This window comes from Chanos chanos, chromosome 10 (assembly GCF_902362185.1).
Source record: "Chanos chanos chromosome 10, fChaCha1.1, whole genome shotgun sequence".
NCBI classification, from domain to species: Eukaryota; Metazoa; Chordata; class Actinopteri; order Gonorynchiformes; family Chanidae; genus Chanos; species Chanos chanos.
Genome location: NC_044504.1, coordinates 19,448,172 through 19,473,127, shown reverse-complemented (window position 1 = coordinate 19,473,127; position 24,956 = coordinate 19,448,172). Strand labels below are relative to the sequence as shown.

Genomic DNA, 24,956 nt, shown 5'->3' with positions numbered 1-24,956 from the left:
TATTTGTAGTTGTGTGTGTAGTACATGTCTATGTTAAGTGGGTGGTATGCTCAAGTATGCTTAGCTTTGGTATATCTGCATCGTCTAACTAACCCTCAGTAGACTGATTAACATAGACATAGTCTAACTAACCTTAACTAGACTGATTAACATGGACATAGTAGGTGTTGAACATTATTTTTCATTACTATAATAATAATAATAATCATCATCAGCAGCAGCAGCAGCAGCAGCAGCAGCAGCATCATAATCATCATGTATTTCAAATTTCAGGGAGTTGTTAATCTCAAACCAACATAATTAGCCAGAATTTTTGACTCGGGCGTGTACGTCCTCTTTGTGCGTCATCACTGTTGTACCTCCGTCTACCGACGTAATCAAACAGAGACACGTATAGACTTTTCACTCGGAAAGAGGCGGATTCTTAAAGGAAATAATTTGCCATGGACATCCTTCGAAGTAAATCTAGGATATAGGAATAACGAGTGGAATCCAAACAAGGGACATGATCTTAATAAACATAGGTATATTATTCCTATTAACACGTTCAGTTGTCTACACATTATAGTTAAGCTCGTCGCATAAGCATAGCCAGTTTACCTGCCGCTGACCTGAGCAGCCAACAGCTTCCGATTAGCCATTAGTCAGTATGTTACCGAATGGGTTCCTTTATGTATTCTTTATGTATGTGAAGCTTGTTATTTTGTCTTGACAAAAGAGGGAATGAAATAACCTGTTGTTGTTAGTTTCTATAAGATCTGTAGGACGGAGTTCTTGAAAGTAACTGACATAACATTGCTGTATTTACCTTAGAGACTGCATAGATTAACAAGGGGGAAAAAAAAAGAAAAAATGTGTCTGTCCTATCTGCCAGCATCAACCCTTGTTAGTCCTAAAATTACTGAAGATTATACAAAAGATTGTTAATTCATTCTGTACATGTGGTACTTCACTCTGGAGAGTACAAGTATCCAATGTATCAAAAGATCTCTTTTAGCTCTGCTTGAAATTCTCATTGCCTCTGGCCACCATCTGTTTGTTTTGGCAGGTAAAAGTCCGACCACAGGGAAGAGTGTCTTTAAAACGTGAACATACCCACATAGTGCTCTCATGTCTGCAGCTATGAGGGTGCCAAAGCTAGCCATCATCTTCTTGTTTGTGGGTTGCCTTGTTGTTTACTTGACTTATGTGAAACAACACTTTGATGACAAGAGGACAGCAACGGCCAAGTCTACAAACCATTATCACTACCAAGCAGACAGGAGCAAGACCTCAGCTCATGTCAGCGAGGAACATTTTCGATATGGCATTATGTTTGATGCTGGGAGTACTGGGACCAGGGTCCATATCTTCCAGTTTCAGCATGATCCCAAGGGTATGTATGTACCGTCGTTTGGCTGGTGTCAGGTTAATGCTAAAAGGAAAGAGACTTAAGGAAGTTCATAAAGATATAGCTTGCTATTTTTGCCATGTTCAGTTGGTTTCAGTTCATTGCCTTTTAGGATGGTTTCAACTGAAATTCATCTGTTGGGTTTAATTTGACTTATTTGATGAGTCAAATGAGGTAATCATGTTCTTTGTCATTCAGAACAGCACATAGTCCTGCACATTGTCTTTTCACAGTTTTGACTGCTCGCGGCAACATTCAGTAACAAACAGAATTTTGTCAGTGGTTTGTTCTATCGTGTTTAGTGGTTCTTCAACGCTTCGCTGGCAATCATCTGAGGACCAGAATTACGTGAGCTTGTTGGGAAGCAATTATTTAGCCGATGATTAAGTTACAGCACAATGAAATTTCAGTAGTTCTGAACAGACTTACATTATCCAAAGCAGCAGAGCAGAAAGTTCTGCTATAGCTTTAGCCAGTGGTTCAGTTAGGACCATTAAGCTAAATCACTTAAGTGCTGCTTTGGCTTTATTGTTAAACCTATGATTGTCATATTATAATGGACGTCAAGCACCTGCCATTTATGTTAATATTTCTCTAAGCCTTTTGCTATTTGGCACACACGTGTATACTACAGCTAAGCCTGATGAAAGAAAGAGAGGTCACTAAAGAATATGGTTTTAATGTATTTTTGGCCAAAGTGTTTGTTTGCATCTGTTATAATATGATTACGATAAACTTGGACTTATCCCCTATACCACAGTTTGTGGTAGTTTCAACTTTCAGAACACTAGAGTACTGTCACATTTACAGTTTTTACAGTTTGTTTTCGTATTATTCAGCTATGATTTATCTCATATTAAACATCTAAACCTTGCCTTATCTCCTCATACGTTTGCTTGATATTGTATTGCTTCTGTGACAATGAGTTTTATTTTCTTCTTTACAGAGGCTCCTAAATTAGCACATGAAACATTCGAAGCTATAAAACCTGGGCTCTCGGCATACGCTGATGAACCTGAGAGGGTAACGTAACCAACCCAGCTTTTTATTATCTCACAGCGTTTTTCAGAGTCCCAGAGAATGAGTTAGTTTGAATATTTTTCCAACCATTTTTTATGTTTTATGTTTTGAGTTTTTTCTGCATATGTGTTAACCTTATTTGGTTGAGGGTGGAATGAGCTGTATCTTACTGGGTCTGTGCTGTGTTGTGTGTAGAGTAAAGCAGGGGTCAAGAATCTGCTGGAAGTGGCTAAGAATGCTATTCCTGCCCCACAGTGGGGCAGCACACCCCTGGTCCTCAGAGCCACAGCTGGGCTCCGCCTACTGCCTGGAGAGAAGGCCACTCACCTGCTGAACAAGGTCAAACTACTGTGAATGTTATGTGTCAGACTGTAGCAGAACTAGATCTGTCAGCCACTGCATATTGTTCTTTAAAGCTGTGGAGCAAGCTCCTAAAAATAGACGCAAATGCTTTGAAATTTCCACCTGCGCAGTTGTAATCACCATGCCTCATGTTGACTGCTGTTATATTGGGTGAGATGATATATTTCATCGAGCCTGGAGCTGGCAAACAATTCCACATTTCAGTGTTATGTAGTAAGCAGATGCAGGTAACTGAATTTGGTATCTGTTTGCTTATCAACCACTGATAACTGGTTCAGCTACACAGTCATTGAAAAGAACACCTTAAGGTACGTGCTGAGTTTGCATGCTCAGCGTGCTGAGTTTGTTAACAGAGGTGACTGTTATAGCCCTGTATTGACACTCCCCACTTTTGTCAATAACATGATACATTAGCTAGGGCATTAAATATTTGTTTGCCATTTAGAAGTTCTACATACGATTAGAAAAGTTGGAAAAGTCAAATATCAGAAAGCAATCTTTCTTAACCCAAAGTAGTTGAGAGATTTTTTTTTTTTTAAACTCTCTGAAACATTTGTTCTTCTCCAGGTCAGAGAGGTGTTTGATGAGTCTCCATTTCTCCATAGAAAGGATAGTGTGTCCATCATGGATGGTACTGATGAAGGTATTGTACTTGTGTCATTTGACTCTCTGTCCCCCTTTGTGTGTTATTCCCTCCGGGACTAAGATCACGTTTCACTATAGAACTGATATCCTTGTTTGTTAATCTAGGTGTGACTGTGGGCCATGGGAGACACACCTTTAACTGCTTTACATAAGACTAAGTTTATAAGCTTTTCATGTGACTTGGATTATAAGCAAATCAAACTTGTGTAACCACTCTGTAAATTGCAGATGTGTTCCCCATGCTTTCCCTTCAACAGGGGAAGTCTTTAAATTTTTGTTAATTGTGTCACAATTGTTAATTGTGACACAATTAATACAATTGTTAATTGTGACTGCTGTAAGCAATGTAGAGTTTCCTCTTAAACTGGTGTCAGGTTATCAAAAACTTGCTCCTGCAAAGCTGGTACATCTGCATTTTCTTTTCATTAAAGTGATCTCAGCTGTGAGATTGAAAGAGGTGATTCGCTTGAGAGTTCTTTCACTCTTTTTCAGATTGTTAATTTGTAATTCATAAAAAGACACCTGACAGATTTCTTATGCTGATTAACTGCTGTGGTTTGCAGTGTGGTTCCTGAGCTAGTGTTGGAGAGCTGAAGAAGCTTTTTCTGCTCAAGAATGCACAGGCTTTGAAATAAAGGTCACACAAGAAAACCTGATTTGGGGCTGGTTTTGGAGATTGCAGAAAAGTCCGTTAAAATTCATGACTAATATAAGCTTTATTTCTGGCTGGATGTGAAACAACAATACTAGTGTCAGTAATGGAGGTGGGGTGGAGCTTGCTGGGCCTGATAGAGATGGTGAAACTTTGATATCCACAAAGTCACTGTGGATGGGAGACTGACAGATGTTAGAGTCCATTTTGCTCTGATCCATCAAGAGGATCCAGTCCAGCTGTTCAATGAGTGGTGGGCTATCAGCTACTGGGCTCCAGCCCCCTGCGACCTTCTGCCATCACACCGCATAACATAGAAATAAGTTTTAAAATGAAATTTGTTGTATAATAGGGCCCTCAGTGTAGATCCATAACATGTAATGCATGTATGCTGGCTTAATCCAATCCTTTAGAATAGTTCCACTTAATCTCAGAAAACGGATTAGCTACCATTAATTTGTGAAGTAGCAATTTTTTTCTTAAAGCAAACAGGAAAAAACACCTACACAAACATACCCAAGAATGTGAACTTTTGCATTTTAAATTAACCTCTGAAAAAAAGTTTTTGTTTTTTTTTTATGACTCTGAAATGAACGTTGGTGTTCATATTCACCACTTAATGGGCGAATTCCTTTGGCTTTCTTATAGAGCAAATGCAAAACTCTCCATTCAGTGCCTAACCGGATTTCCACTGCCTTATTATCAGTTAGATTACAGTCTCTCTTGCCTTCCCAGCTTATCCTAGTAGATTACTTTAGTTTCTCTGAATCACACTGACTTACTGATAATACTCAAAAAGTAAGTGGTATTTGTATGAGGAAGAGAGACAAATGGGACTAAAAGTATGGTAGCTAAGTGATCTTTACTAGGTGATTACGAGTCGAAAAGCTCAATGTTTGAGTTTTGTTTGTTTGGAATTTATATTGCCTCTTAATAATTTGTAAGAGTTTTAATGTAAAGATCCTATAATGTACTCAGAGGTCTTTGCAAACAGACCTCAATCAGGGGAAAACATATGTTATTACATCACTAATGCACTGATATTGCACATGATTTTGTTTTTATGCATGTTAAAGTGATAAAGGTTTAGAGAAGATAAGTACTGAACACGGTATCGTTGGGAATCAGACCATGACTCTTAATACTAAAAGTGCTCAGTAAAGTAGCACTGAAGGCACCAATGAGCTTTTATTGGTTGTGTTTCCAAACAGGAGTCTCTGCGTGGATCACTATCAACTTTTTATTAGGTAAGCACCTAAATGAATTTGTGCCATCCCACTTAGTGTGGTTCAAGGGTAAAAATTAAGCAAATAGACAGGCCTGTCAAGCTTAAAGGCAAGTTCCCGCAATCATTCCTCTGCACCCCTCCTGCTCATGACTCAGGATAACTTTATGACTTCATTCATGAATGACAACAGCACACTCTCAGTAACAGAACTCAGAGAGTCCTCACAGAGACTTTTATGATCACCTTTTATTGAATTTCGAGCTGCTGGGATCACAGGAGCCGACTTTTCACACACAGTGCTCGTGGCTCCTGTCAAACTTCCACTATTCTTACCTCTTTTCACTCTCCCTGGCTTCCCAAAGGTGGCCTCCATGGCTCTGAGACGTCCACTGTCGGTATGTTGGATTTGGGAGGAGGTTCCACCCAAATCACTTTTTCCCCTCAGGATGAGGTAGGTTGTTTCACTGCTTCTCACATACACACACACACACACACACAGTCACTCACTCACTCACTCCATGCCTTTACCCCGTTCAATAATGAAGCCAGATCTCTTCTCTCAAGCCATATAAACTACCGGGATGGTCTCCCATCTTACAGCATAATCCGCAAATGCTACGCTAATCCTGTGAAAGGGCTGGTAAATAAAGGTTGTCGGACATTGGGCTCGGAGGCTGGAGAGAGCAGGCTTGGGGGGTTCTTGTTCTTTAACTAGGTCAGGCCTTGTACATGTGGGATTGAAGACCAATTTACTGTGTCGTTACACTGCCTTTCAAAGACTTTAATCTCTCAGCACAAGCCCCCAACGCCTTTGAGAGTGAAATTGGTTTTGCAGATTGTGGCTTGCTTGTATTTTTTTTTTTTCTGTTGTCTTTTTTTTTTTTTTGTTTTGCTATGTAGTAGCCTTTTGACAGTAGTTAAATGCCAAACCGATAGCTTTGTGTTTACAACATTAGAATTAGAATAGCAAATAACATAAGTCTTAAACATTGTAATATCTACATAACTCGTGCAGCCTTAGACACGTGGCTCTTAGCATGTCAGATACTATGATATTCTTTTGCTGGAGAAAGCATTGACAATACTATGTTTAAGTTTTTTTTGTCTGTTTGTTTATTTTATTGTTTCCCCACAGAAAACTGTTCAGACCTCACCAATAGACTACATTACATCGTTTCAGATGTTCAACAGTAGCCACACACTTTACTCACACAGGTACTGTGTACTGAGGATGAGACTGACTGGTGCTTTTTCCATTTTCTGCAAAGGGCAGCATTCACTTCTGGGTTTCTTCATTAATCTCACTGTGCCTCACATATAATGCATAGTGCAATAAATCACAGACCTAGAGAGCCTTTGTGTTTGAGCTGTTTCCACTACTACCATTACTACCTCTGGCACTGACAAAACAGGCGTGCACACCTCTAATTATTCAGTTTGATCATTTGAATAATTCACTTTCATAGTTTGAATTTGTAGCTTTTTTTGTTTTACCCAACAACAAAAGTGATAATGAAAGAGTAATTCAGTCAGTATTTTAGTAAACACTGAGATGTCGTACAGTGGACACAATTTCTGACTGAACTTATAGGAGTTCTGTGGTATTTATTAACCACATCACCTAGTGAAACTGGCTTGTTAGTTGAATGAAGCAGCTCTTTAACACCAGTTAAGTTTGTTTGCATCCCTCAAATGCAGCTTAGCTTCTACCACATGTCTAAGAAAAAAAAAAGCTCCTTTAGGGTTCTGAAACTGTTAACCCAAAGTTACAGTGGCACTAAATTACAGTCACTTAATGGTTACACTCTCTTTTTGTTCTCACATATTCATACTTGTGCCTCTGTCGTTCTCTCCAATAGCTACCTGGGACTTGGTTTAATGTCAGCACGGCTAGCTGTGCTCGGAGGAGTGGAAGGACAGCCCTGTATGTTTTTTTTTTTTTCAATTTCTCCTCATCTATGTCTTTTTAAAGACCTTACCGCATAAATAAGCCATTATCTAATCTCTTAATAACATGGACCAAGATTAATTCCTTGGATGCCAGCTGTTGCTGTGATTTAGTTGAAGTGTGGCTTAAAAAAAGATAAATTGCGGCCCATCGAATGTCAGAGTGTTTTCTCATGGAATTTACGTTTTACGCATTTGGAACTTTAATCAGATTTGTTTTTTTCTTACTTTTATATGTTATAACATTATCCTAATTTGCTCTGAGTGTATTCTGAGGTTATTGTCATATTTGACCATGTCTAATGTGGTCACCAGATGTCAGTGCAGAGACCCAAAATATTTGTTCATGTCAGCAATGTTTTTATTGCAGTGTCTGCTGTTAACCACAAGATGGCGATATCCTATTGTAAAAAAAAAAAAAATTTGCAAACGGTCTCCTTGATGAAGTGAAGTATCTGTTTGTCGTTTTCTCCAGTGGCAGGCACTCAGGAGTTGGTCAGTCCATGTCTGGCCCCAGACTACACTGACCAGTGGGTGCATGCTGAAGTCAAGTACACTGTGAAGGGCCAGAAAACAGGTAAAATGAAAAGCCATTCATTGTTTGATCTCTGTGTTGAAGAAACACATAGTGTTCTATGGATAAGGACTTTTTGTCTGTGCTCCATGCCTTGAAGACTTTGAGTATAATGGTTGTAGCCTCTCATGACATTACAGGTATATGATTAAGAACTGCTCTGGATTAGACATTACAAGGAGTCATATTTTTCAGGACAAAAACTACAGGAATGACTGTGCAGTGAGCTAGGAATATGTCTTGATGTTTCAAAACATGCTATTATCTACTGTGACATTAAAATGTAATCTGTATTGACTGTAAATAGTTGTTTTGAAGAGAGCTAAATCTTGGAGACTAAGAGCCAGATTCTCTTATAGGCGAGCCTATCTATGAGTCATGTCTGAAGAAAGTGGAGAAGATGATCTACAAAAAAGTTAGAAAAGCAGAGGTCAAAGACATGGAGTTTTATGCATTCTCATACTACTACGACAGAGGTGTAGACTTGGGCATTATCGGTATGAACCTTATCTTCATGTTTTAATTTATTCTTCATATTATTATTACAATACGCTATCAAATGTAGCACCCAAACTCAGAAAACACATAATTAAAATGTTCTCTCTCCCTGTGTCTCTTCCTCCCTAATTTAGATGAAAAGACAGGAGGGGCCATTAAAGTTAGTGACTATACTGAAGGTGCCAAAAAAGGCAAGTCGGTCCAGTTTTAAAGTTCAAGCTATCACTCCTCAACTACTGATTCACTGATCGTTTGTCAATGTCAGCAAGCACCAACAACTACAAATACCAAAACACATGTGTGACTCTCAGATTTTCACTAGAAAAAACAGTAATGTTATCTATATTATTCCATCCTTGTGATCCACAGTGTGTAACAGCATGGTGGCTGGATCAGGGCCTAACCCATTCCTGTGCCTAGACCTCACCTATATCTCAGTGCTGCTGAGGGAGCTGGGCTTCCCGGAAAATAAAGTGTTCAAGGTGCAAAGAGTGTCATTGTACATGGACCGACTCTGTGTTTCTGAAACTGAAAATACACAATGCAACGATTTTGAAAACACTGTTGAGATTTTGTCAATCCTAGGGTTTTTTTTTTTTACATTATTCTGAGTAATGAATGTTTAGTTTGAGATTGTGTCCAGTATCAGTGTTGGATAACCTGCTTTGATGTCTTGCAGTTGGCCAGGACAATTAACGGTGTGGAAACCAGCTGGGCCTTGGGTGCTACTTTTCACTACATGGAGTCAGTCCGCACACAGTGAGATTCCGTCAGCAGACCACACTCCAAGCTAGGCTGCTGTTATCTAAACTGAATATTCTGCTCTGGGAAAACATGTGCTGATTGTATTACCATTATTTTACATGGATTTTATGGAAATGTGAGCTGATTTTCTCATGAATGTGTTAGCATTTTTTAATATTGATGGCTTTGTTTTTTACACATGAAAGAGTGTCTGAGTCATCAGTCATGAAGCTCAAGCTGCGTATGTTGTTCAATAAAAGGTATGTTCTGGGTTAAACATTTGGAATACATAATGGAAAAATCAAACATGCCTGGGTCTCTTTTTTAAGGGTTGGTACATTCAGAATGTTGTTTTTAGACACAGATTAAACATCATTTTGTGATCATCTTTATTAGGAAGTGAATCAACTTTCTCAATAATCTCTGTGCTACAGGGTTACTATAGTGAGTTCCAGTGGAATAGGAATGACCCCATCTGCATTAAAACCCATATCTGAATCAGAGCCCTAATCTTCTTGGCTGTCAAAGATTTATGATGTTCACTTTGATTACTTTGATCATGACTTGAACATCCAGATGACTAAAGATCAGCAATCATTCTCAATCAGAATTACTTTTGATTTTAAATTATCTGCTCCCATCGAAATAATTGATATTGATTTGTACAAAATTGCGTAACATTGTTATAATTTACAGTAAACTTAATTCGGGAGAAGCGCCAGCGTTGAGAATACATCATGCAGTCTAGTGTTTTACAGCCATCAATGATAGAATGCGTCTAGGTATAGTATACACTGTACGTTATTCGACCTCCTACTTAAACACAATTACCTACACGCCCCCGCCCCCCCCCCCCCCCCGTCATAGTTGGCTGACAGAGTAGCATGACAAAAATACCTTTCCTTTATTTAATAACAGTCGATGCGTAATTGAGGGGAATTTTGTAAAATAATAAAACCTGGCGTTACACACTTCATCATGTTCAGCTGAAGGAGCGAAGAAAAGCCGTGCCAATCTTACAAGAAGGCATCACACCACTCCCTCAGACATTGCGAGCAGGACGCGGCTTGTCTCGCGTTCGCCCCGGTGGCGTCTTTCAGCCATTCCGTAAACAATTCGTCGTTCTTCCGAAGCAGCAGGAACTGACCCAGCACTACAAACGCCTGCAAATGAAGAGACCACACTGTATTAGGACTGAGAATGTGTGTCTAACCTGTGTTCTTACGGAGCTGCATTCAAACTAAGCAACAAAAACATGTTACATCCACAACACTGTCACTTGTACAAACTGTAACAACCTAGGCCCTATGCTCTGTGTTTAAGTTATTTCATGAAGCTCTAAACGCCATCGCAACAATTACAGCAAATGAAAGCTCCATATTCGCGTATCCAGGAAAGTAAAGAAACATGTATTTACTAACTTTGTCAAATCCCTGTTCCTCCAGTTTTTCCCCCAAAACCTCTCCTATTCCCGACAGGGCAGTCACAGGTTTATCTCCCATGGGCTCGGCAACAAAATCCCTGTGCTTTCGCGAGGTCGTCGACATCTCTAAATAACATAAAACTTCGCTTTAACTTATAGTATGTTTTCTTTGTCAGACCAGTCAAACAGAACTGCAGTTCTTGGATAATTCCAACAATTTGAAGTGAGACGGCCCGACTCGTTTGACAGGCTAAAATATGTTTGGGAGGATCTTCATTAATAACTAGCCAATAGCTAAAACAGATTCAGATCTTATAGTCCAAAAGAGAGAATACTTTACATCCATGTAGTGTTAAGTCTAAGTGTGGTTTGTACAGGAACTAAAAACAAGTGAAAATGCGTGTAGTATCATCCACCTCAAGCCACTGCATTGTGCATTCGAGGTTTGATACATGTTCTTACCTTTAAAATTGAGTCACTTAAAGGGCCGTCCAATGATTCAGTTCCTACATGTGCTTAAATCGCTTTGAAATATCACGTGGCATTTCCTTTAAAATGACCAATGAGAATTTTACTATAAATAGCCTACACATAAGGTATACGTGGTTGACCAGCTGGCAAGACTACTTACGAAGTCGAAGTTATAGAAATGATGTTATCAAATTTCACTAATCTAAAACCGCAGTTTAACTGACTAAAATGATGTCATCATTTCGTTTGCTTATTTTTGACGTATGTGGTTTGACCGATCTGCCATACGAATAAATATTGCATATTGTATAAATATTGTAATTTCTTACGCCTGCATCTCAGTTACGTTACTGTAGCATGTACATACAACACGATTACGGGCGTTTGGAAGTTCAACGTGATCCAGGTGTAAATAAAATTAATGTTTTACTTCGTATATGTGGACTAATGTGCGACTCACTGGGGACACTCGTTCCAACCCTACCTTCAAAGATAAATTCAAAAAGATTACAATGGCAATTTCAAAATGACAATATCGCGAACTCGCATGTTCGAGATTTGTGAGTTTTGCCTTGTTTGCTGGCCTTATGGTTCCTGCTTTACAGAAGTTCAACCTACAAAATGCTTGTTTGTGGGGTGGATTGATTGACGTTTCTGCGCAGCCTATTGGACTGTAGTAACATTGCTCATTCTAGCCAATGAAGAACTAGGTTCCACGCCTACCCTCTCAACTTTGCACGTTGACATAGAGGTGTGTCTCCAAGGGAGATTGCTCAAGCAAAATCCTTCGGAAGGTTCCCCGTGTCAACTGCTTCCGACCCGGGAAGTTTTGACAGGAAACCCATTTCAGTATATAGCAGAAACATCACAATAGAATTATGTCCAAGCCACTAACCGACCAAGAAAAGCGAAAGCAGATCAGCGTTCGGGGTATTGCAGGACTGGGGGATGTTTCTGAAATAAAAAAAAGCTTCAACAGGCATCTTCACTTCACGCTTGTGAAAGATCGCAATGTCGCTACTCCTCGGGATTACTACTTCGCCCTCGCGCATACAGTGAGAGACCACCTTGTCGGGCGATGGATTCGCACACAGCAATATTACTACGAAAAGGACCCCAAGGTAAATTGATTTGTGGCTTCCTCGTCAATGTAGCACTTCAGGAAGTGTTCTGGTGGTGGTTTTCTCAGGACATTTCTATGCGTACATTTCATAGATGTATACATACTCATAAAGAATCGGTTGATTGTAGTCAGTCAGCCTTCATTGGGGGAGTTATCAGTGCATGCAAGCGCATTGTTATTCTACATGGAGGTCTTGAATCAGAGTTAAAACGTAGAAGCACAACCCCCCTTCCTCCAGGGGAAAAAACCCTTCCTGAAACGAGAAATTTGCTGCTCTTTTGACAAAAACTCATTGGACTTTTCGGACCAAAATGTTCCTGTTTTTAATTTGCAGCAGGTTCCGCACTTGGATTTTTTCATCTACTTAGTAAACGAGATTTTTAACATAAGAATGTTCAAGGAAGTATAACCTGCAGTGGCATATTATGGAGGAAATGATAAAATCTTTCAAAACAGTTAAGTAGTCTGGGTCCCACCAAATAGTTCCTGTTAAGACTTGTGTTCAGAATTAAGGGTCAGTATCATTTATTATCGGGGGAAATCGTGTGACTTAGACTTAATAACTCATAAAAATGAACCATTCATATAGTTATACAGTTAATTTTTGTCATTTGCGTCATGTGTGGTTAGGCATTGGTTGAGAACAAATCATTTGTTGGGACAGGTGATCAGGACCATCCAATTCTGATAGCTAATAGAATTAAGTCTATTTTTGTCAGTAGATGTTGTGGAGGAATCATTGTGTTCTGACAGGGACATTTAAAAATTTGTTTGCTGGTATGACTCAGAGATTTAGTCTTATTTAGTGTAGCATTTGGTCTTGATCCAAGTCTCAGAGCCGAAAATTGAGATTGTGATTTATATTAATCTATAAGTCTTGTACAGAGTCAACCAGACATGGATTTTGAGAGTTCTGGTCTTGGGCCGCTGAAAACATGTATGATGTAGCAATTCTAACAGTGTATCTTGTAGTAATTCACCTGCTGATAATCTCAACGAATTTCCTATAGAGTTCCTCTTTCGTGGAACTCTATACCAAAGGAATTAATGCTCATTTTACAGAGGCTTTATGCATTAGGCTTCTGTTTGTTTGCTTCATTTCAGATGGTCCTCCACAGCGCCACAGTAACTTGTTCCCATGTTTGTGGTCACTTACAACTATTATTAGCCTGAAATGACAGGCAGCACCTGCATGTATGGATCACAGAAGTTATGTACTCTGTAACATCAAGGAGGAAGTGTTTCACTGTCAGCTCAACTTCAGTTGTCATTTTTTTTACTTCCTAATTGTCAAGTTCAAGTTATGCAGATAACTGGGAAAGCAAGAGTGTGGAATGTACTGAAATGTGGGCACAGTCAGTACCAGTATATTCTCCTCTTTTCATTTCAGTACAAATAAGGCATTGTGTTCCAAAGGTACCATCATAATTAGATTTTGTGAACAGTCATCTGTTAGAGACTGCACTCTCTGCAAGGAGAGGTAGTTTTATCGTACAGTTCAGACAATGCATTGGAATGCAGCCAAAGCATAGAAACCAGAGGCCTGTGGCCCCCTCTTAGGAGGAATTCTGGCAAATATCAACTAATCTAGAAAGGATAGCCTTGTTTTACCATGCAGGGCTGACCTCTCCAAACAGAATCAGATACCTCTTTCGGCCACAGAGAAATAATAATAATAAAAAAACAAAATTCCACTGCTCTGTACTTAAGGTTCATGTCAGGTTTTGAGATGTGGCCCTGTCTGTGCAGAAATTGCAATCAGTTTTACTGAGCAAGTGTTTCGTATTCATAATGATTTACTGTCTTTTCCCCTGTGTTTTTTGGCACTCAGTGGTCTTTTCAAAGAGTGTCAAGAATGATTTCTTCTACTGTTGGTTACCTTAACTGACCTGAGTAGCAAGAATATCTGGCGTTGCTATGCTGAGATCAAGTTATTGTAGCATATCATTGTATCACTGGCTTGGTTCAGTGGTATGTGCCTCTGTCATGAGAAAGTAAAGGGACAGTGGAGGGGTGGGTCTTCTTTGTGGAAGTGGTACATAAGTATGTTAATGGTACTGTGTTTGTTAGTACAAGTGTAATCACTGATTGGTTAATCAATTTGATGAGGAAAAAGGGTTGTCTCTGAATATCTCATTTCAAACAAGTATAATGTTACTGCTTGTCAGAAATCATGTATTTCTTTGAACTTGAATTTAAGAATTGACAGTGAGAGGTATTGTTGATATGTAGGCTATTCATTTTTTTCAAAATACAAATCCCATTCATAACACTGACTGAAGTTAAGATTGTTTAAATTATTTGGTTGTATCCTGGTATGCCACACTTTGTTTATAATGTTCTTATGCAGCAACGTCATTTATTTCACAGAAAACTTTCATTTCTTATATGTGGGGTCCATTTTGATGGGCCAGCCTTGAAAACGTAAAGCTAAAGTGTTCACCTTTTCACATGTGTTATTTGTAGCGTATCCACTACCTCTCTCTGGAGTTTTACATGGGCAGAACACTCCAGAATACCATGATAAACCTGGGTCTCCAGAATGCATGCGATGAAGCCATCTATCAGGTAAAAAAAAAAAGAATTTTCTGGTTACTTTAAATCTTATATCTCAACATAACTTCATTGGAAGTTCATTCACTGTACTCTCATTCACTGGTTCTGACAAACATGGGAAGTAGATATGGGGACAATGGCAGTTAATGCTTAAAATCAGTTAAAATGCAACCATATAGACTGCACACTCGGATATGTCTATGTGTGTGTACATAACCATCTCATAGTGAACAAGCACGCACTGAGGGTTTTGTAAGGATTGGTATTCCCTTGCCTTTCAAATGAATTACATAAATGTTTCATGAGGCCTCGCTTTGAGCCTTTCACTGAAGGGAATTAATATCAAGAGCTCTTTTAAAGCTTCAACACGCTATAGATGTTTCCTCACTGAGTGCTTATGGTTGTAGTGTCATTTGGCTTCAGTAGTGCCATGGTGACTTTAGCAGTATAATGCAAACTGCACAATTAAGATACTACTCTTTGATATAACCAGATATTCTAAGTTCAGTGACTGGATCGGATGGTGAACTGTGTAAATGGAGTGAAGGTCGAATGTTCTCTCTCAGCTGTGCTTTTTTACAAAACAGAAGCTTGCCAAATGCTTTTTCAGCTCATATAAAAGTCTCCACTGCACTAAAGACTTTCCTTTAGAGATGCCAAAATGAATTTGAGAATAACTTGCTTTAATGTTGCCAACCATTCAGTACATCAAATTTTGCTTTCTCCTTGATAAATGAAAAATAATTTCCAGATTAGAGACCAGATTTCCAATTTGTCTTTATCAATTTTTTCCTTTGATGCAGTTGGTGGTAAATAAGATTATAACCCACCATTATATTTACAACAATGAACAGAACAGTTCAAACTGAGAAAGGAATTAAATTTACCCATACTGTTGGCGTTTGTTGCTCTTTTTCCATTAATGTCCTTGTCCTATGAATATATAAGCATTAGGCAGTTAATATCTACATCACATTTACCAGTGCATCCAAGTATCTCCTTTTATCTAGGTAAATATTGATTTCTGGTCTACTGCTTTTGTCTGTTAACTGGATACTAACAGTTAGGGTGTTTATAGATGTTTTTTTCATTGTGAGTGTTGATTTGATATGATATAATATTGAGATAAAAGAGTAGACTTTTTCTTTTTCCTTTTTAAATCTGAATTTGTCAGCTGGGACTGGACCTTGAGGAATTGGAGGAGATTGAGGAAGATGCTGGTCTGGGCAATGGGGGACTAGGGCGCCTTGCAGGTAAGAGGAGAACAGTCATAGAGCCTTGTTCAAGCCCAAATAGTGATATTTATTGCCAATGTAATTATGGTTCTTTAGTGTCATCTGTAAGAAGAGTAAGTCTTTGTGGGAGTGATGTCTTTGTCTGTGTTTTCTACATTTCAGCCTGTTTCCTGGACTCAATGGCTACCCTAGGCCTTGCTGCCTATGGCTATGGCATCCGCTATGAGTTTGGCATCTTTAATCAGAGGATAACCAGTGGTTGGCAGGTGAGTGTTGGAAAGGGTGAGTTACTTTAACAGTTAAAACTATCGTACAATCATGTATAGTTTGGCCTTTTATTGAATAATTATAAATACCATTCACTGAGATATCTTTGAGTCAATACATTTGGTTATCATTTTTTTTATTATAATGTACCACATGTTGCAATTACTTTTGAATCTCCCTGCCTTTCAGGTGGAGGAAGCAGATGATTGGCTGCGTTACGGTAACCCCTGGGAGAAGGCCCGTCCTGAGTACATGCTTCCTGTGCATTTCTATGGCAGAGTGGAGCACACTGAGAAGGGGCCGAAGTGGGTGGACACACAGGTAAGTGTAGCGAGATAGATTCACTCGCCGTTGGAAAGGATGTTCCGTATCTCTGTCTCCTCCTTCTTATTCCTCCCTCTCTTCTGCTGCAGGTCGTTTTGGCCATGCCGTACGACACTCCAGTGCCTGGTTACAAGAATAACACAGTCAACACCATGAGGCTGTGGTCTGCAAAAGCACCCAATGACTTCAACCTCCAGGAGTGTAGGTCTCTTCCCCCCGCCTGACATCGTACACCAACATCGTAGACATTTACATTGTACTCATCTACATTTAGTCATTTAGTTAATGCTCTTAGCCAGAGTGACACACAACCTTTCTATATCTATATAAGAGGTCACAGGCCTCTGAATCAGCCCAGGAGTTAAGTGCCTCAGTGAACACCAGCAGAGAGGTGTCACATGCAGAAACTGCACCTGTAACATTCTGGTTATTTAGAGCAGAACAGAATCTTTGGCTCCCATGTTTCCGCTTTAACAGCGTTGTCCTCTCTCTCACTGTATTCTCTGCGTTCTGTGGTTTCCTGTTGCTGTACAGAAGCCTGTGGTTTGGCTGTGTGTCAGACATCCATGGGCCCAGCTGATAAAGGCATTTTTACTGATGCTCTGCACTGCTGATTCCTCTCTATGTTTGGCTGTTTTCATCAGCCCACACTGACCTCCCACTATCCTTACTCGCCCCATCTTTCTCACCCATGGCAAATTCTCAGTTTAATTACTCATGACTTTATATGCAGTTAAAATGGTGGAAATTTACAGAAGCACTCATTTAAAAATAGAACTAAATAACCACTTTTACATGCCTCTGGCCTCTGATGTAATCACAGGGTGTTTCTGAGTAAGATACTAATATAAATGGTTATTTTAACATAATTATGTGATGAACTAAAATTCTTGACTTTTTTTATGTTCTTTCTGTGCTCAGTTTTAGGCACACTCTCATAAAACTGGTTTAGGTCCAGTCCAGTCTGGTCAAGATTAATCAGTTTATTTGTGAATGAGTGAGATGGTTACCTCAGTAAGGATCTGTTTGGAATACTAAGTGAAGCCCCTGTAACAGAACAATGCGCTTACTCCACCAGTGCAGCAAGAGAACATGGCAGTCTGCCCGTTGCCAATAGATACACTTCTGTGTGTGCTTAAATAGCAGTAGACTGATATGGTAGAGTAGTATCTCCTCAATGTATTTGAATTCTTAGATTTCAACACTTCAGAGCTAATTCAGTTATAATCCACATTAATATGTTCCTGTAATATCTTCCCTGACAATGTTTAGTGCGCAAGGGTGTGTGATTTTCCTCAACACTATGTGGTCACAGGGCTCTTCTGGCCTTTTGCAAACCAGTATAAGAGCAAAAATAACAAACAGCTCTGAAGGCTTGAACCTTATCACACTATAACATTTAACACAGTGTTAGAGAAGTGAACTCTAGTCAAGTCACCTCAGAGGGCTGGAATAACCAACAATATTAATTGACACTCTTCTATTTTATTCACAGTCAATGTGGGAGACTACATTCAGGCAGTGTTGGACAGGAACCTCGCTGAGAACATATCCCGTGTCCTCTACCCAAATGACAATGTAAGCTTACACTATAATTATCAGTATTTTTCAAAGTATTGTCACAACACAGAATTATTCAGAATATTTGTATTGTATAATACAGGACAAAGGTATCAGTCTACTTTTGACTTGTTTTTGGAGTGAAAATGGGCTGTGAGAAAGCTCGTGTCATCTTATTTGGGGGAGGGACTTTCTCAGCTGTTATGTCCTAATAAGGAGATATGGTTGGGTACTTGTGCCGCACTGCAGCTGAGTTACGACAGAGTGGATATTTACTTACCACCAGTCATGTTTTTAAGTTAAGTGTGAAAATAAAACGAAAGAAAGTATTTAGACTGTACAGAGGATCCACCTAACCCCAGAACTGTTGGAGTGGCTAGTCTCAAAACAAATTTTGACAGATTAAATAAAATATTTAAGGGGAAATATTATTTTAGGCAAACAGTGTCAAGGTAGCAGCACTTATACCCATAGAATGTGATATGCTAGAGTGGAATAAGGAAATTAGAGACAAGCAGTGCTCAGGCCTCATTTTCATACGTGGTGTACTGTTTAAATGTTGTGGTTAGCATATTGCTGCTCAGGCCTGCAGCAAATGGAAATCTGCAAAAAAAAAATATTTATGCAAGTAAGCACAGAGCTTTGATAACAATGTTTTGCTAATTGGTTGTGTTGGTTTGTCTATGGGATTCTCTTGTCCCACTCTGTAGTCAATAGTTCTCCCTGTATGTGTGTGTGCATGTGTGTATGTGTATATGTGTGTGTGTGTGTGTGTGCACGTCCATTTGTGGGATTAGTTTTTTGAAGGTAAGGAATTGCGTCTGAAGCAGGAGTACTTTGTAGTTGCAGCCACTCTGCAGGATATAATCAGACGTTTCAAGTCCTCTAAGTTCGGCTGCAGAGATCCTGTCCGGACGTCTTTTGACACTTTCCCAGATAAGGTACTGAAACAGCCAATCTCTCGCCAGGGTTTCAAATCACAGACAATCAGCGTCGCCATGAAAACTACCTCTTTTTCCATTGCTCTCTCTCCTGCAATAGGTGGCCATCCAGCTGAATGACACCCACCCTGCTTTGGCCATTCCTGAACTGATGAGGGTTCTGGTTGACATAGAGAAACTGGATTGGGAAAAGGTGCAGTATGTCACCACTGAATTCCAAACATACAGTACATTGGGAAACCTGTATTTTTTGCCCTTTCCTTGCTCTATGATCATAATAAAATAGTATATCTTTTAACGTATGAAACTGTTGTTTTGAGAAATTAATTTTACCTACTTAATTTAATCTAATTATGATATGTATTAATTTTAGCTGTGCACATACACAAATTGCACATATTCAGCAATTCTCTACGCTGTTTTAGTGCAGTGAAATAACGGTCAAACATTACAGAAACAGACAAAAGATTTAAACAAAGGCATAGAGTGGCCTTTAATCTTTTCTATAATTTCTTTCTTGATTACTACTCTTTCTCCCTCTTTCATTCACAGGCCTGGGACATTACCACTCAGACTTGTGCTTACACCAACCACACTGTCTTGCCAGAGGCTCTGGAGCGCTGGCCTGTCTACATGTTTGAGAAACTCTTGCCTCGTCACCTGGAGATCATCTACGAAATCAACCGCCGTCACCTGGATGTAAGCTTACTCACAACTCCGACAGGGATTTTTACATAACAACAGATACACACTCGCAGGGGGTATAATCTCACTAATCTTATGTGGCAAAGAGTGAAATTCAATTCTTCTGATGTCTTTTGACACTGAACTCTGTTTAAGGATATTTTTAGAAATGCATGAGGAAAAGTGACCAAAATGAGGAAAAATATGTTGTAATGTTTAGAGATGAATTTGATATACATTGAATTTGATCTATGCATGTTAAATCACAGTGCAGACATTGATCAGATATTTCATTATGTGCTATAGTAAATTCTTAATTAAACATTTTGAGCGCCTACCCTACAGTTTAGTTACTCACCACAACCAACCATGTTCTAAGACGCTGCTTTTCTGTTCCACATTAGAGAATTGCTGCCATGTATCCAGGTGATGTTGACCGACTACGGAGAATGTCACTGGTCGAGGAAGGCGACCCCAAGAGAATCAACATGGCCCATCTGTGCGTGGTTGGCTCCCACGCTGTGAACGGGGTCGCCCGTATCCACTCAGAGATTGTCAAAAACACCGTGTAAGATGAACACCAAGCATTCTCAAGCATTCAATCAGCTTTTCATTCATTCAGTCACTCAAGTATCCATTCAGTCTAATTTCAGTCTAATTAAATCATATGAATAGGTTTTGAGGTTAAACATTATTTTGAGGTGTTGATGTTTTAAATGTATGATTTGTTGAAGCTTCAAGGATTTCTATGAGATTGAGCCTGAAAAGTTCCAGAACAAAACGAATGGAATCACACCTCGTCGTTGGTTGCTCCTGTGCAACCCAGGCCTGGCTGACATCATTGCTGAGGTAGTCCTGGACAACATTCCACCAGAGTATGTGGAATATAGAATTGTGGTGTTATTCGCTCGTGTCATATATAATTTTTTTTTAAATCTTTTTTTTAGAAAATAGGGGAAGGTTTTTTGACTGACTTGTACCAGCTGAAGAAATTGTTGGACTTCATTAATGACGAGGCTTTCATCCGTGATGTGGCAAAGGTTAAACAGGTCAGAGTCTAAATCTCACTCTCTCATCATGTCCTGTAAGCTTGTTTCATTTCATTTCACCAGTGAGAAAATCCAAACCACGTATTATGTAATGCATTAACACACGGTCTCTTTTCAATGACACGGTTTCTATGGTAACAGGAAAACAAGCAGAAGTTTGCAGCATACCTGGAGAAGGAGTACAAGGTGAAGATCAATCCAGAGTCCATCTTTGATATCCAGGTGAAGAGGATCCATGAGTACAAGAGACAGCTGCTCAATTGCCTACACATCATCACCTATTACAACAGTAAGAGCAGTATTTATCAGTGATAGAGGAGAGCGATGAGAGCCTATGCATAGTGCTAATCCAACTATAATTACTGTCAAGGGTTTAAGACCATACTAAATGTGCTTTAGACAGTGAAAATCTAACACTCAGTAGAGAACCAGTGGTTGTGTGGCGCCATCTGTATGTAGACAGAGGCACTGACTGAAATAATGAGATTTTTAAATGTCAATTGGAATTACAGACTAGTTTACTGGATTTTGCTATTTTCATAACCAGCTTTGATAAAGCTTTATTTACCAAATATTTCCCATATCAGATACATTTATATTTATGATTAAAATATCTGAAAGTTTCAGAAATGAGAAATTCTCATTCAGAAATGGGAAATGTAAGTACATGTTTGGCCTAGATGTACTCCTGGCGCATTTTATACGAGACACTGATGATATTTGCAGCTGCAGTGTAATGGCATCCTGACTCAGTTGTGATTCCTGTTTGTGTTTTATAGGAATTAAAAAGGAACCAAACAAGAACTTTGTTCCAAGAACAATAATGATTGGAGGAAAGGTAGGTATCTGCAAATTTTCACACCAAAAAAATATGTTTCTTTTCTTCTTTTGAAAATGACTTCAGTGAATTTTCATAGATTTGTAGATCAAGTTACTTATCTGCTTTGTACGAACGTTCATGTTTTTCCCTGACACGCTGCTGCCCCCTGCAGGCTGCTCCTGGTTACCACATGGCTAAGCTGATCATCAAACTGATCACGTCAGTGGGAGAAGTAGTTAATAATGACCCAGTAGTGGGAGACAGACTAAAGGTGATCTTCCTGGAGAACTACAGGGTCTCTCTGGCAGAGAAAGGTGAGACCACCCTGTTGTCAGGATCTGGATGTAAAATGCAGCCAGATTTATATAATTTAAATAGAGGTTGAAACTGCATCTCAGCACTGACATGTAAACGTGCTTGTGAACCCATGACCGTCTTAAACAGATATTCTGAATGAACCAATATTCAGACACTTTTAGAAATGATTAGGTATGTGCATCCTAAAGACAAGTTCAGGACAGATTGGCACATTATTCACATGAAGCTCTTGGCTCTGCACGTGTTGACAAAACATCTGTAGTGAAACCAGTTATTTACCATGTAAAACTCAGATATGCATACTATCCAAACTATGAAGATCTTTATTTAGCGGCGGCTTTACCGTAATTTTCTGTTAATATCTATCTCTGGCTAAACCCGTTTGTGTTTGTGTTTGTGCTTGTGTGAATGTGCCGTCCTGGGGCAGTGATACCTGCGGCAGATCTGTCAGAGCAGATCTCCACAGCAGGCACAGAGGCATCAGGCACGGGCAACATGAAGTTCATGCTGAACGGAGCTCTAACCATTGGCACCATGGATGGAGCCAATGTTGAAATGGCAGAGGAGGCTGGCGAGGAAAACCTCTTCATTTTTGGGATGAGGGTGGAGGACGTGGAAGCCATGGATAAGAAAGGGTGAGGGAGGGAGACAGAGGTCCAGGTTTTATGTGTCCGTGGGGGGTGGTGGGGTGGGGGGTGAGGTACAGGGAGTGTTCTAGTATGGAGGGTTACCACAGTACTATGCCACAAAACACAACTATTACAAATACATCCCAGATTTCAACTAACGCAAGGATATTTACAGCTATTTAAGACATCTACAACTCTAAATTCATGCGAGTGGCTGGATGTACGACCAAGTGTGAAGTCAGATCTTACCAAAGTTTCAGAACAGTTGTATATTGCCCGAATATATGGACTATTTGCAATATTGTGCTCTAAAGCATTGTAAGCATTTCTACACTGCTAATATGTGAGCTCTCTTGACCTTTCTGTTTTTTCTATGCTTGTGCAGATACGATGCTCGAGAATACTATGATCGTCTGCCTGAACTCAAACAGGTGATGGATCAGATCCGCACTGGCTATTTCAGCCCTAAAGAACCTGAGCTCTTCAAAGACCTGGTCAACATGCTGATGAATCATGACAGGTACAACCTCCCGATAACAAGATAATTCTGCTGACATAGCCTGAGTTTTATATGATATCGGAGATCTAGGTTATCTTTAATGTGGACGTGATTTTACAGTTCCAGAATGATGTGGCAACATTGTGTTTTTAAACTTGCCCTGTCGCACGTTGCCGTCACAGGTTCAAAGTGTTTGCTGACTATGAGGCCTACATCAGCTGCCAAGAGAAGGTCAATGAGCTGTACAAGGTGAGTAATAGGGCAAGACTGTCAATGAGAAAAGGATTAGGTGAACCAAATATTGATTTAAGAGTCACTTTCATGCACTGTGATCTTATTCATAGTAGAGCTTATGAACTAATCTCGTTGTCTCGTTGTGTGTGCTTCCAGAACCCAAAAGAGTGGACCAAAAAGGTGATCCGGAACATTGCAGGATCTGGAAAGTTCTCCAGTGACCGCACCATCACAGAATACGCCCGTGAAATCTGGGGGGTGGAGCCATCTGATGTGAAGATTCCTCCACCCAATGAGCCCAGAGATTGAATGCAACAGGGACTTCATGTGTGAGCCAGTAAAAAGTGGTGACATTATCCTTCCCCCTGCCCACTGTTGTGGGTATGCTTAGTCTAAAAAACAGACCATAATAACACATTTGATTCATCCAGTCTGAAACAAGAAACTGTGTGACCAACAAATGTCCATCATTCACTCACACGTTCCATAGAAAAATTCAGTTTAGACTCACAGTAGTTTAACCTTTGCTGTGCATAAATTTGCACATTTGCTGAACTCACATATTACTTTGTGCCTGTATTTTGTAGACTACCCTCCATCAATACAGTATGCTTCTGAGCATTATTCCTAACCCCACAGGTTGACAGTAAATATACAGTCTGTATCTCTGATTTTTGTATTGATCAGTCAAAATCCATGGGGTGTTTCTGAAGAATGTAGACCTAAGCAACAAGTCCATTTGTACTGTATCTTCTGATCCATGTTTGAGTGCTACGTTAACAGAGGACCATTCAGGAACTTGACCTTTGGTGCAGTCTCATGTTTGTCTACTCAAAATAAAGCATATTCATATTAAAGTGACCTTTTAGGAGCTTTCTCACAAAATGTAAGTTCAAGGGTGTTTTAGAGCGCAAGGACGATTACAGTAATTTAAGATAGAAAAAGAAAGAAGTCACTAGTATTTTGTTTTGCCATAAAACTTTCATTACACTTTACAGAGATTGACTTTCATTTGAAACGTAGGCATAAACCTGTAATGGGGGTGTTATAGCAATACATTCATTTCTCCTAGTGTGTGTGTGTGTGTGCTCACTGCTAACTGCTCCTAGTGTGTGTGTGTATATAGGATGGGTTAAATGCAGAGGATGAAATTTGCCATGGCGATCAATAAAGAAGTCTGATTATTATTCTAACCAAAAACAAAACATGTGAACAGATACAACACTTGGCCATTCCCCGCTAACCTTTGTCCCACATAAGAGGTGAAGGTTTCACTGACTCTCTTTGTACTGGCCAGTGGGACAGAATTAGGTCAGCAGTGAGATTGGTGTGACCCAACATGTAACTGAGTCAGAACTGAAAAAAACAAACAAACAAAAAACCATACACAGCATTTCAGCCTGAGCTTAGGGAGCACTTTGTTTCGTTTGAATGTTTCTGGAAACAGAGCAACTTGAATCCATGTCCTTCATTCTGTTGATGGATTTGTATGCATTTTTAATATTGATGCCTTATTGTCTTTACAGCCTTACAAAAACGCACTGTATGAAGTCACTGATTCAATATTATCATGTTAACAGAGAAAATTAAAGCTGAAGAAACATACTGAATGCTCTCCAGAATGACTTTGTTGTAGTCTGCTGCGCTGCTGAATTTCAAATCCAGGAATGCAGCTCCTATATTTGATGTGGCTGACCAAGAAGATTATTTGCACCCATTGAGACTTTATTATATGAATATAATTTATGTTATGTTATTTGAT

At 39.5% G+C, this 24,956-nt stretch overlaps 3 protein-coding genes across 3 annotated transcripts; 2 read left to right on the top strand and 1 right to left on the bottom strand.

The window, feature by feature from the left end:
• Positions 1 to 428: 428 nt before the first annotated feature.
• On the top strand, positions 429 to 9,352 carry entpd6 (ectonucleoside triphosphate diphosphohydrolase 6). Its single transcript, XM_030786789.1, has 14 exons — positions 429 to 524; positions 1,049 to 1,375; positions 2,337 to 2,413; positions 2,606 to 2,749; positions 3,341 to 3,416; positions 5,282 to 5,317; positions 5,661 to 5,749; positions 6,434 to 6,513; positions 7,158 to 7,222; positions 7,721 to 7,822; positions 8,179 to 8,316; positions 8,452 to 8,508; positions 8,687 to 8,799; positions 8,997 to 9,352. The coding sequence occupies exons 2-14, from the start codon at positions 1,111 to 1,113 to the stop codon at positions 9,078 to 9,080; spliced, it is 1,326 nt and encodes a 441-aa protein (XP_030642649.1). The 5' UTR covers positions 429 to 524; positions 1,049 to 1,110; the 3' UTR covers positions 9,081 to 9,352.
• Positions 9,353 to 9,932: 580 nt separating this feature from the next.
• Positions 9,933 to 11,063, bottom strand: LOC115822848 (barrier-to-autointegration factor-like protein). The gene is made up of 3 exons (XM_030786790.1): positions 10,947 to 11,063; positions 10,483 to 10,610; positions 9,933 to 10,224 (listed from the first exon to the last, which is right to left on the bottom strand). Exons 2-3 carry the CDS (start codon positions 10,606 to 10,608, stop codon positions 10,078 to 10,080), a joined length of 273 nt encoding a protein of 90 aa, XP_030642650.1. The 5' UTR covers positions 10,609 to 10,610; positions 10,947 to 11,063; the 3' UTR covers positions 9,933 to 10,077.
• Positions 11,064 to 11,787: 724 nt separating this feature from the next.
• pygb (phosphorylase, glycogen; brain) lies at positions 11,788 to 24,276 on the top strand. Its single transcript, XM_030786157.1, has 20 exons — positions 11,788 to 12,076; positions 14,545 to 14,646; positions 15,809 to 15,887; positions 16,032 to 16,135; positions 16,326 to 16,457; positions 16,550 to 16,661; positions 17,956 to 18,038; positions 18,818 to 18,961; positions 19,062 to 19,154; positions 19,514 to 19,660; positions 20,050 to 20,213; positions 20,380 to 20,494; positions 20,593 to 20,694; positions 20,836 to 20,983; positions 21,474 to 21,532; positions 21,687 to 21,828; positions 22,260 to 22,467; positions 22,847 to 22,981; positions 23,143 to 23,209; positions 23,351 to 24,276. The coding sequence occupies exons 1-20, from the start codon at positions 11,834 to 11,836 to the stop codon at positions 23,501 to 23,503; spliced, it is 2,532 nt and encodes an 843-aa protein (XP_030642017.1). The 5' UTR covers positions 11,788 to 11,833; the 3' UTR covers positions 23,504 to 24,276.
• Positions 24,277 to 24,956: the final 680 nt, after the last annotated feature.